We start from the raw sequence: 13,185 nt of genomic DNA, 5'->3' as shown, positions 1-13,185 counted from the left end.
AAGAATCATGCCTGCCAAAGCAAAAGAAAGGGTGGGTTGCAATAAAGAATGGAGAAAAGGAAAAGAAGCACATTGCCAACCCCATCTTAGAGTCACAAACTGAAGAAAAAGGCTATTCATTCTCAACCCAAATGAAACTTCTTTGCTCTCCTTCACCAGCACTCTCACACTCATACTTCAGTTTGCTTGGTTCATGCAAGATCCAAAGAACTCAAACACAAGGTATGCCAACAAAACAACACTCTTTGTCTTTGGCCTTCTCTCACTCTCTCCAATATTTGCCTTATGTGTTCAATGTGATATTCACAACATAACAATCAAAAGCTTTACTTGATCATTAATTCTAGTTAGATTGTTTGCATGTTTTCCTTTCTTACTATGCATTGCAATTTGCTTTTGCTACAAAGTTCTCAAATTTGAGATTCCTTGAGACATTTCTCAGAGCTGTATTGTGTCAAAGTTTACAACTTTTAGCTAAACTATTATGGTACAAATGTGTTCTCTGACCCCAAAAAACCAAAAGGGTAATAAATAAGTTAATTGATTCCCCGTGTCAATGACTTGATGCTAGGCATGAAAATTTTGGCAAAATTTATTGCATGATGCATTTACTTATGATTATACATTTATGCATATAGCTTTTATTTTTTTACATACATGTGTGCAGCATTAAAATAATAAATTATAAGCTACTCTGATTTGTGTTGCATTATATTATTTAAAATGTTAAAATATGTGAAAGTTGAGACATTTGAAGCGGGCTTCTGTGTAGAACACTAATATCTAAGCGTGATGCTTACATGACGTCCTATATATTGCGCAAGAGATCGTGTCATGGACTTGTTTTTTTTCTCCCTAAATTAGAATTTAGAAGGGAAAATGGATAGAATTTATAGGCGTAATTTCATACCACTTCAACTCTTGGAACAGTAATTGGTTATTTCTAATTTACACTGAATTTGTTAAACTTGACTTTAACACGTTTAGAGGTGATAATGGGGTAGGATAGTTAGACGGGGCATATCATAGAAACTTGTCCCGTCCATTGCTTTCAGGTAGGACTAAGATAGGTCAGAATGAAGATATTTTGATGAGATAATCTAACATAAATGAATGAGAATGGAAGAAAATGGGAATCGAGATAAAATATATATATATATATATATATAGGAATCAATAGGCAAAATAAAATGGGAAAACTTGTAGAGGTGGGACGGGTTTGTTTGGACGGCGTAAAAGAAACTATCTCATGAAACATCTCTTTCATGACATATAAAATCTACATGTGAGAGAAAGATACCTTATTAGATCGTCTCATAAGACAAATTTTCCTTGAGCATATTACTAAACTTAGGAAGCCTGCGGGCCCATTCTCAATACAACTGGCAAAGTGGTCGGGCTTGAATTGCAACTAGAGTTTGAAGTCTAAGACTGGGCCACGAACAAAATTTCCACAAAAGAAAAAGAAAACGAGAGTAGGATTGTCTGGGGAAAGGAAAATCCAGTCCAACTCTATGTTTTGTTGGGCTTGAACTGAGATATCCTTTACTAAAGTCAAAAGCCCATTTTTTGTGCTTCCATTCTCACAAGTGTATAATTGCATTGCGTCGTTCCCTTAAAGTAATCATCAATTTTTACACTCCCAATTAAGAGAAAAAAAAAAAAAAAAAAAACTTTAGGACTTCCAAAATATAAAAAACTTATTTTTTTGTAGTCAAATGTTAATCTTCTCACACGATAATGAAAGGTCTTTGTTCAATTCATGGGAAGGAAGAAATTTTGAAAGAATAAGACTAACTCTCAATTTATAATTTATTATTAATACCAAAAATTAATAATTAAGGAGTTAAATTGTGTTTTTTTTTTCTAACCCATTAAGCTTGTCTGTCAGCTAGACCAAACCAACCAGGGTTGAGCTCTAGTCATTTTGGATAATTTATTTTTATTCTATTTCTATTTTGTTTGTTTATACAATATCATTTTGGGTGCCCCAAAATATTGTTCACTTAGATAAAGACAATACTCAATAGTCACAATTTGCACGACTTTGTTAAGTTATTAATTGCAAACTTTATCTTAAAAGATAATGCTCATTTTTCTTTTGCATTTCTGGGTTCACCAAAGAGGGTAAGTTTAAATCTGCTAACTTTATTTTAAAACACAGAATATCAAAATTGGATTCTATGGTGGACAAAAGATGTAGGACAAACACAGTAATCTAATAACAAATGCGAGACATCACCATCCGCACATTGGATTTCAATGACGTTTTCTAGGTTGTTTGCTTGTCACATGGCATCCTTTTGCTAGTTTTTGCTACCAAGGGCCATATCTTCTCTTATTTTAATTCTTGTTTCATGTACATATCAAATTAGAGAAAGTCTAGAGTCACAACTTTTGTTATATTTATGAGGTGATCAATTGTGATTTATGGAAGAAAAAAAATGGTTGGTTCACGCGAATGATTGTTCATCACTCATAGTCGACCACTTCATCAAGTTCTGACAAAAATTACAACAAATGGTATGATAGTAGAACTAATTAAATTATAGCCATTTAATTTTCTATTTTTCAGATTTGGAATAAGAACCGACCTGTGTACTTACCCCTGATGAAAAGGTCTGAAAAAATTCAAAACTAGCTAGAGTCTTTTACAAGGTCAAACTTATTCAAAATCCAGACTTTGATTTGAACAACATGTGAACAAAATGTAGTAGACCATAATAAGGTTTTGGGGCAGCCAACTATGGTGCCACACGGCCGTGAAGAAAACTCCAGGCTGAGTCTAAATTTCTCTTTTGAAGAATTTGAAATTAGAACAAAGTATTGTTAACGCCAAGGAAGAGACTTCTTTGGTTTATGATACATTTGAACTTTAGGCTAAATTGTCAAACGTATGTTTGGACTTCCAAACCAATCTTGCCAATTGGGTATGTTAACTTTATACATATATAATATGGAATATAAAGAATGATCTTGTTATTGTTGTAAAAAATGTTTCCCAAATATAGTTTATAGAGAGTGCATAATGTAGAAAAGCCATTGCATATTTGCATCACACATATAAGACACAGAAATTATGCATGAGCATGACATGCACTTCGTACGTAATAGGAAGCCTTGGTATCAAAGAGCAATTGGGATGGCCACTCTATGGAGAAGCATGTCCAAGTCCACGGCAGTTCCTTCAACAAATGCTACAATATGGAAAACCATTACCAATTCCACAGAAATTCCGGCGGCGAATTCCAATAGAAACAAGCTAAGAAAATGTACCTCTTTGAAGGTTGCTACATCGTTTACTCGAGTTTGTCTTTGTGCACCAATCTCTTCCTACACTGAGATTTTCAGAGCTGATGTTCCACCAAGAAGAAGCAATAGTTACCCAAGATCAAAGCCATTAATTCCCACACCACAAGAGAGAATTCCTAGTGCAAGACTTAGTGTGGAAGGGAGAAGAGTTTTTCGGGGCAAGTCGTTGACTGATGATGTTTTAATGAGGAGATTTGTTGTTGAAGAAGAAGCAATGATGCAAATTAGAAGGAGGAATCAAATGGAATTGATAAGGAAGAGGAGTATTATGAGAAGGAAGAACCTTGGGCCTAGTCCTCTTAGTAGAATGGTTTTGGCAGAGGAGGAACAAGATAATAATTAGATGAGAATAGTTTATAGTTTGCTTGTGTCCAAACAGTACAATTTGGAAAAAATTTCCTCTTCATTTTTCAGTTGGCTTAATGGGTTTTACCTTGTATGGGCAATTTTTTGCTATCTAATTTCTTGTGAAACAAATTTATTCAGAATTAATTGGAGTGGATAATTTTTTTTATTTTACCAATAGCAAATGGGCTAGAGGAATTTGAACTTGGGTTTTCCTCAATAGGAGAATTGGATAATGCCATTAAACTATAATGTTTTTGGTTGTATTGGATGATTTTAAATGTATGATTTTTGTAAATTACTTTATAGCATGATATTCGCTAAGGGAAAAGAAGAAGAGAAAATCTATTTAAATTAGAAGGCTAAATGCATGTGTTAATTACTTAATTATAAATGGTTAACTAAATGGATAAAATTAAATGGAATTCAAACAAATTTTGTATGATGAAATTTCAATGGAATTCAAACAAATTTTGTATGATGAAATTTCATTTGAATAAAAAAAAAAAGGATGTAAATAAAGAAAAGAGAAGAAAGTGCAGTAGGGTGCAAAATGACCTCACCATATATACCTAGCTAAGCAACACATAGTAAATGCAAAAGACTAAGAGACACAATTTTACTTTTTGTTGAACCTTCAACTCGCTAGGTCCAAAAGAACCTTGGAATTTAGCTTAACAACCCCCAACTAACCTACTTGTATTTTTGCTTATAAGCCACTCAAAACAAATATAATGAACTTGCAGAACAAGGATAGTGGTTATCTAATCTGTATCACACTTGCCAAGTTAGGTTGTTTCGTGACTATGTATCTCCCTCCTCCATAAGCAGAAATGTTTATTCTTTAAAGCTTTGTCAACTACCACCTTTATCTGCTTCATTTTTTTTTTTTTTATTATAAATTTTTCCTTTAATCATTTTATGCTCTAAGAATCAGTATTACTTAGTAAATAGCTATATTAATTTCTACCCAAAAAATAGCTATATAAATGCTGAACATTTGGGAAATTTCATTTCATACGTAGATACTTACTTTGCTTACTCACAAAATAAAAATAAAAAGAGTTTTATATATATATATATATGCTTTATTTCTTATATGTATTTTTTAAATTATTAAATTTTTGGGGTACCTTTTGGACTTCACAGTAACAAAATATTCACAACATTTTTACCATTGAAAGAAAAAAAGAAAAAAAGAAAATCCATATATGGGGATATGTTATGAAATTTCCCTTATCATTTCAAGTTATTGTAAGATAACGCGTTTAATTCTTGTCCATTAAGCACTTGTAAATTTCGCTCTCAAATTCATTTTCAGGCTCACTTTAATTGTGGACATGTCGCTTTTGCTTTCATGTTTGAAAACCAAATGAGAAGCTTCAAATCTTGGAAGCAACATATACAAGTCCTCACTATGCAGCAACAATAAGCCAAATCTTCCTATAAGCATATATGGCTTTAGAGTGGTTTGAGATGTTAACAACTTTTGTCTATAATAAGCATGTTGCGTTGTATTTAGATCTAATACATTTGGCAAAATGGTGAACAAATCACTTTAATACTCCCTTATACCTTTAGTGAGGATCCGTTATTAGGTGAGATGAGGGAGTGCAATATTATTCTACTCTCAAAATATTGTATAATTTTTCATATCTTTAATGTGAAAAATTCAACTAAATATGCTACGAGGATTTAGAACCATACTACTTTTGGCACCATGCGTCATTTAATTGAATTGCCTCTAGGGTTAAACCATCTTGACTAAATTTTTTCAAGCCATGGTGCCCATGTTAGTAAAGAATAATCATTCTGCAAATCCTATTAGGTTGCCAATCCGAAATTTGCTTTGTAAAGTCAATAGTTACAAAACCCTTTGCAAATCTTTTTTCATTATTGATTTCACAATATCTTGACCACTTTTTTAAACCATGATCAATGCAATCTAACATTTAAAAATGATCTAATTAAAGTGGTCTTTGGTGTATTGTCTTGTTTATAAAGTGGTCTTTGGTGTATTGTCTTGTTTATAATCTCTAGTTATCTATTAGTATTTTTCAAGACTCAAGAGAGGACAAGTAGTTTTCAATTTTTTCTTCTTCTAAGAATTAAAGGGTAAGGGACAGTCATGAATACTCTATATATTTATTTTTTATTTTTATTTTTTATTTATAAAACTTAATACTCTATTTGAACGTGACCTAGTAGCTCATATATTATGAGAAACCAATGATATAGGGATTTAGATTACCTAGGTCTCTAATGCTTCCTTAGGTGGATTCAGCTATAAACCTACCTCAAGTCCACTAGGGTCTAGTAACATTATTTAAAATTTAACGACAGTTTTTCGTTCTCTCAACATAAACTATCCAAATGTATGAACAAAGTGCAAATGGTTGTAGCTGAACTCTTTCATATTTTTTAAAGTGAAAAACTAGTACACCAAACATATCACATCTCAAGTGACCCATGTTGTCTCCTTTGCATCATGCTTTAACAATTAGGCTATGTTAAAAAGATTACCATTTCTAATGTGTGGTTGAACAATATGTTTGGTTGACCTACCAAAAAGTTGCAAACGGATCACAATTGGTGACCACAATTAAGAATTTAAGATGGATAATTGAGTCACTCAATGAAAAGAAAAGAAGAGAAAATCAATTTCGCACCATATCACATTCAACTTTGAAGCACTTTTAACTATAGAATTGATATGATGTAATTCGACGCCGCTAAATTAAATTTGGTCACCTTGAGAGAACATCTTCATTTATTTTCTTTATGTTTCAAAGCACAAACTCTTTTAAATGACAACTTTTCTAATGATGGTAACAGTAATAGGAATCTATCATCACCAACTACAACATTATCGACAGAGTGGAGATTCCCGTATCATATAATGATGAAATGTACACCTTACCCTATATATATTGATGTTTCAAATTTTTCTTGTTATGCCTAACGCTCCGTTGCTAAGATGGGCATGTGTCTTAAAACAAACAAATTATTATAAATGAGTGGACCAACATGTAAAGCACCAAGAATTTGATTATATATTTCCTGAAAGGGACAGTTTATGATAATGACAATATCTACAAGACAAAATATTATGCCACTCCAAACTTGATTAGTATAATAAACTTTGATCAATAATTTTTTTTTAACCATTATACGAGATATGCAAGTGATCAAAATTTAAATAAGGATTAGAATAATCAATCAAAGTTCAAACTGCTCTTATATTTTTCTTATTTGACGTGAATTTTGAAAAAATTTAGCTGTTAGATGGGATGTTTTTATTATATTCACTATTAAAATACCTTGAGATTTGAGTTAATGTCAACCAGGTTTAAGACTTTTCAAAACTAACTAATTTGGTTTCTAAAGTCAACTTAGTCCCTAATTAAGACAATTGAGAAAAAAATAACTAATTGACCTAACAGTGTTTAGGGACTAAGTTGGTTTTAGGGATCAAATTGGTTAGTTTTGAAAAGCCTTAAATTTGGTTGGCATTAATCCAAATCTTATGGTATGTTAATAGAATTTACCCAAAATAAATTTATTAATCAAATAGTAAATAAAATTCAATTTGAACAAAATCTGATATACATGTTAAAAACATAAGAAATTGCATGTAATTCAACTGTTAAATTTTCAAAATTCACATCTAATAAAAAAAATAGAAAAAGTTTGAAGGATTTATTTTTTTATTTATTTTTTTTTCTGAATTAGTTTGAAGGAAACATTTTTTCCTTAAATATGAGGTATACTGATATAAGCCACGGCGAATAAAAAAAAGAAAAAGGTGAATTTCAGTTGAAGAGTCAAAAACAAAATTGCATACTATTTTTCTTTCATGGTTGTAGGCTGCAACGGCTATAAATTTTGTGTACTTGCTTGCGTTTCTAATATCTATCTCATCTGAATGTATTTAAGAAAAGTGTACAATGTAAAGTTAAAGGAGCCAACGGTCAAAAATGGGCTTGAATTTGTCAAAGTTGAGCTTCAACATTGAGCTTACATCTGGCCATATCTTTTCAGATTTTATTGAAGTCGATTTGATTATTAATAGAGTATGAAGTACTTCATACCAGTTTTGTATTGATAATTTAATTTTCGTTTTAGCTCTTCTTATCCTTATAGCAAAAGTCATTAGGAATGGATTTTAAACTCGAATGAGTACGTAGATTTTGAAATTTAACTATTATAAAAAAGAAAATTAATCACGCATGGGCACATAGATTGTCTAATTCAACTATAATTAAAAGAAAACTAGGGTTGAAAAATTTTCAGCTTGTATACATCATGTTCTTTTTCTGTAATTGGGTTGGATTTAATTTGACCAATGTTTGTATAATATTAAACTTCTTTTTCATACCAATATAAAAAATTCATCATCCATTTTATCCTCTCTTCCAATTGGGTTTGACGTATTGACATTTAAAAAAAAAAAATAATAATAAAATAATAGGTTGATATATATATATATCCATCCAATTTAGTAGTTACAATTGACCAATTTATAAATTAATTGAAATATATATGTTTGTTACCTGTTTAAAATATTATTAAGATCTAATTTTAATTTAGGGCTCGAAAAATATCTCAATGTTCCATCACCTCTTGTAATGTTTGGAAATTTGAGAATCCAATCCCACGTTCACCAATCCCTCTCTCTTTTGGCCCAAATATTCGTAATATGACTTTTTTTTTTATTATAAATTTTTATAATAATTAGAAAGTCATACTTTTTTTTTTTTTTTGAATGAAAAAATGGGGTCTTTGTGGAGTGTAGACTCATCAACCCCACACCACGTGACGGTAATAGGTAATACCACATGTACCATCGAGGTCTTGGACTATTGCTTGAATCGCTCATCAAGTGAATTCAACCTGCTCAAGTTTGGACCTAGAGAAATCAAGTATGACTAGCTCAAATTGGTTGTAGTGTGGTGTAGGGAATCAACCTGAAATTCTCAGCCTGTGAGAAACAAAAAAAAAAAAGAAAAAACACATGTCAAAGAAAAATAATCACATGCATAAGACAATATTTACGTGATTTGGCAATTTGCCTATGTCCACAGCGTTGTAGGGATTTCACTACTATTAAGGAAAAAATACACAGTGCAACTACAGTTTTTCATACTCTCTCAAGATGACAACAACAACCAAACCCTAATCACCAAAAAATAGTTTCTATATCCTGCACATAGGATTTACAATGGGCTGCAAAACGGGCCAAAATTTTTTCCTGGGAGTGTTGCCCCCAAACCCCCAAAAGGCTTATCCATAAGCACTCCAGCTTGGGCCTGTTGACCCAAGCCTCCACTTCATGGACTAAGTTTCAAAAAATCTCTTATTAAAAACCACACAACATTATTCGACTCAAGTCGGGTCATTAATTGGATCAAATACAACTAGACTCCATAAAGCCCAACAGTGTGGATCAACTTGCTCAAGTTTCTAGGGATAGATATGAAGAATTTCTTTCGGTGCAGTCCCCCCAATAGCCAAGAGTGTTGAAACCTCGAGTGTCATGGACACTTCTTCAGATTTTTTAAAAATCAACTTTGATGGAACCATTTTCAAAGAAGAAAACAAAGTTCAAGATAGGAGTTATTATTCACAACTCTTAGGGACTTGGGATTGCCTCTTTATCTCAACAGCTACCACACACTTTTCAAGTTTTGGAGATAGAAGCTATAGTTGCAAATCAGGGTTTTGAGTTTGGTGTAGAGATTGGGGTCGAGTGAGCTATGCTAGAAGGTGATTCTGAGGTGATCATGAAAGCACTAATGGAGGATGGGGTGTGTTCAACCTCTTTGAAGTCGCTATCCAACCACAGGTTGGTTTCAGCGCACTTAGTCATCCTGTAAGAAGCTGTTGCCTGGCTAACCCGCTCGCTGCTGCAGTGCTCAGTGTCGGTCATGTATCCTGTGTGGGCTTAGAGTTCCCCCTCCTTTTTGGAGGGAGGTGCCCTTGATCCCGCTCGGGGTTTATTCCCTTCACTCGTAGCCCACTTGAACAATCAGCAGGTAGATTTCTCGTAGAATGAAGATCCAGCTTGACTCTAAGGACAAGGGCTTTGATAGGGAAATGCACGCACTTGTTGTCATTTTAGATGCGATTAAAAAGCCTTTTTTTCAAGCGTAGAGACTACATATGAGGAAGATGCAAATAGAGATGCGAAAATTCCTGTTGGAGTTGGAGGTGCAGGAGCAGTGAACATGACTCTTGTAGAAGGAAGAAATGCGGTAAATAAAGAGCGTTCTCCCCTCTTGGTTGGCGTTTGCCAGCCACTAGAGTAAGTAAAAGAACCTACAGTGAATGAACTTAAAGAACCACAGATTTGGACCAGATTATACACCTTTATGTCTTCGAAAGTAGCCGATAAAGCTTTAGGACAGCTACGACCCTCTTATTGTACCAGAGTAATCGGTTCCACAACTTGTTCGGAACGTCCGTACCGCTCCTCGTGGAGTAGATCCCGCATCCAACCAAGTCTTTGACCAGGGAACGGGAGAGTTCCCACTACTGTTGGCAGGCCAGCTGGGCCGTGAGCGCGGTGGGAACGGGCTTCCCCAAAAGCCAGCCCCGGGTCGGGGTCAGCATAGAATACACTCTTATTCAAGATGCTAAGTTTTTTACTAGGTCTTTTTCTCAATTGCTTTATTCTCATATAATAAGAGAATGTAATAAACTTATCTATTGTTTGGCTAGAAATTCTTTTACTGTTTCAGATTGTGTTGTATTGATGGAGGATATTTCATCACAATTTTATTTTGTATTTTTGATTGACATAGCCGGTTTTTATTACTAAAGTTTTAAGATTTTCCTCTCAAAAAAGTGAATTCATTTGGTTAATTTTGATATGTTTGTTTCTCCATTTTTTTTTGCTGAATTCCAAAGTTTGTCTCTTTAAATAAATTGAGTTCTAGAACGTAGCTGGGGGCCTGGGGCAAAGCACAGCAGAGAAAACAAAAGCATTGCCTGGTCTCTGTCGGACCCTTGCTTGGGATATATTTTTATTTTGCAAAATACACACCTCACGTGTGTAGCAAGACACTTGGAGTGTTATAATGGTACAGCAAAGAGCACGCTCTTATTTTACAACAAAGTTTGTAAATACAATCATAGGGCTATAGCTTTTTCAGATCTATTCCGATCCAATGGCCGATATCATCACTTTTGAGTGTCCTAGGCCGACATCCTTATATTGTACTAGGGAGTGGGGACCACACCGACTGCACAATCATTTTTCTTCATATTATCAAAGTCTATAAAAAGAGAGCCACTGGCTAGGAGTTTTAGCCCCACTTCAATCTTTGGAAAGTGCACTACACGCTCCAATTTGCAAAAGATGCTTTCTAGTTTTGTCTCTTTTGATTAAAAAAGAAAAAAAAAAAAAAAGTGAATTTGTTTAGCGTCCCGTAGGCATGGCAAAGAATAAAGTTTCCTCTCAAACTCTTTAAACTTCTCATATATCTTTATATTAAATGTATATTTTAAAATTTTAATTTTATTATATTTTTCATACTTACAAATTTTAAGAAATTCAAAAATCTATTGCTATGTCATCAATTAAAAGTTAAAGTTTCAAGTTTTTGTAATTTAAAATTGTGTATAAAAAATACGTTTATTGATCGAATAGTAAATAACATCTGATTTAGACGAAATTTAATATGTATGTTAAGAATATAAGGAATATGAAATTTAACAGTTAGATTTTCAAAGTTCACATAAAAAAAGGAGATATGTAAGAAGTTTGAAGAGTTTGGAGATAAAACTTTATTCTTATAGGTGCCAATGAAAATTTTTCTCCCCATATAACTTATTTCATTAATAGTTTTTGATAAATATGGTTTCAAGGGATTGTTATCATGGCTTATAAAATTTCATTTTTCATTTTTCTTTTTACAATTTAATAAATACAACAATGAAAGAGGAGAGATTGGGATTCTAATTCCCCCACTAAGGGAGTGCATGTTTTTCCATTGAACAAAGTTTCTCTTTGTTGAATGGATTTCCCCCTTTTTTTTTTTTTTTTTTTTTTTTTTTGAGAGAGAGATGTAATGACTTTTTCTTATTACAACTAATAAAAAATTTCTTCACCAAATTAGTGATTTTTAACATATATGAACACTTATAATGTTTGGGGGTTTAAAATGACAAAATATAAAAGTTGAGGTTTATTTTGTTATGAGGACAAAATTATTGATTTTTTCTCATACTTTTTTACATGCTCATGTTATTTATTTATTTTTTACATGATTGAGAGGCGAGTAAAAATATGAATTTATAATTGAGAGTCTTATAATTCAATGATATTGTTTATAAGGAGAATAGAGATTCAAATCTCCATCCCTCATTTTATTAAAAGAAAAAAAAAAAAATTGGAGGATAAAAAAAATTTGGAGGATAAAATACTTTTTTGAGAGGATTTGGATGAGTGATAGAGAGAGTAAGGAAACTCTTTTTTTTTAAGAGATGAGTAAAGAGGAAACGCAATTATACATTTACAAAGATCCCAAAATGATATTGAGAACTCATTTAATATGTTATGCAGTTGCCCGTAACGTAAGCCAATAAATCCATTAATTAATGTGTAAAGATTCAAGACAATTTTTATCCACGTACAAAAAAACATTATTGATGGATTGTGAATTTGAGATTTCGTGATAGGTGATTTTTTTTTTTGAGTAAACATGATAGGTGATTGAATAAAAGAATTATATACAAAAAAAAAAGAAAAGAAAAGAAAAGAAGAAAGAATGGTTTTGCATTCTTTTACGCGTATATAAAACAAGGTCCTTCTTCGATAGTTCTTTTTTTTGGACCGACTTCTTCTTCGATAGTTCTGTTATTACTTGATCAAAGAATATCGCTTGGTTTTGACACATGTTTTAATCCAAAAAACAAGAAGGAAATTTCTTGGTCAAAGAATTTCTCTTCCATTTTCATCAACTTTTGAACCCTTGACTTCATTAATTTTGAATTGCAGACATTTACAAGGAGACTTGATGATAAAAGAAAAGTGTTTAATATAAGAGGAAACGGTCCAAGGAATGCAAGTATGTGAGAATCCTAAAACATGGTCAATTATAAAGTGTGAAAAACAAGTTGGAATTTTAATTTTTTTATTATTATTATAGAATTTCAACTTATATTGTCCGCTTCTGATAATTGTGCTCCTCATCATCAGATTAAAACACCAATTGGTTTTGGTGTGTAGACGTGAATTGAACTCTAGATTTCTTATTTAACCATCAGAAACTTTATTAGGGTTTTTTTTTTTTTTTTTGAGAGAGAGAGAGAGAGATAATTACAACATGCTGCTAACCATGCAACTCGAATCCTTTCTTTCTTAGACCCCCAAGCACTTTGTGCATGGAAATGTGTCAATTCAGTTACAAGACTTTTTGGCTTATTAGTTAAGGTAACTGAAACTCATTTGAAATTTTAATTCTTGTTATTAATACTTTGAAAAATACCAACCTTTTTGACACTTTATTCTCAGAACATAAGCCA

General features: G+C 32.4%; 1 protein-coding gene across 2 annotated transcripts; it reads left to right on the top strand.

The window, feature by feature from the left end:
• LOC126702905 (uncharacterized) lies at positions 1 to 3,826 on the top strand. Of its 2 annotated transcripts, XM_050401766.1 has the most exons (2): positions 1 to 222; positions 3,115 to 3,826. In XM_050401766.1, exons 1-2 carry the CDS (start codon positions 194 to 196, stop codon positions 3,653 to 3,655), a joined length of 570 nt encoding a protein of 189 aa, XP_050257723.1. In that variant the 5' UTR covers positions 1 to 193; the 3' UTR covers positions 3,656 to 3,826. The 2 variants fall into 2 exon arrangements, with proteins under 2 accessions (XP_050257723.1, XP_050257722.1); XM_050401765.1 differs by lacking the exon at positions 1 to 222 and having other exon boundaries at positions 1,696 to 3,826.
• The last annotated feature ends 9,359 nt before the right edge of the window (positions 3,827 to 13,185 follow it).

This window comes from Quercus robur, chromosome 10, assembly GCF_932294415.1.
Source record: "Quercus robur chromosome 10, dhQueRobu3.1, whole genome shotgun sequence".
NCBI classification, from domain to species: domain Eukaryota; kingdom Viridiplantae; phylum Streptophyta; class Magnoliopsida; order Fagales; family Fagaceae; genus Quercus; species Quercus robur.
Note: the sequence above shows the minus strand (reverse complement) of the source record. Positions and strands in the feature narration are given on the sequence as shown.

Bases quoted from the DNA above. Each gene is read 5' to 3' on its own strand.
- LOC126702905 (XM_050401765.1), top strand. From the start codon at position 3,080: ATGCATGAGCATGACATGCACTTCGTACGTAATAGGAAGCCTTGGTAT.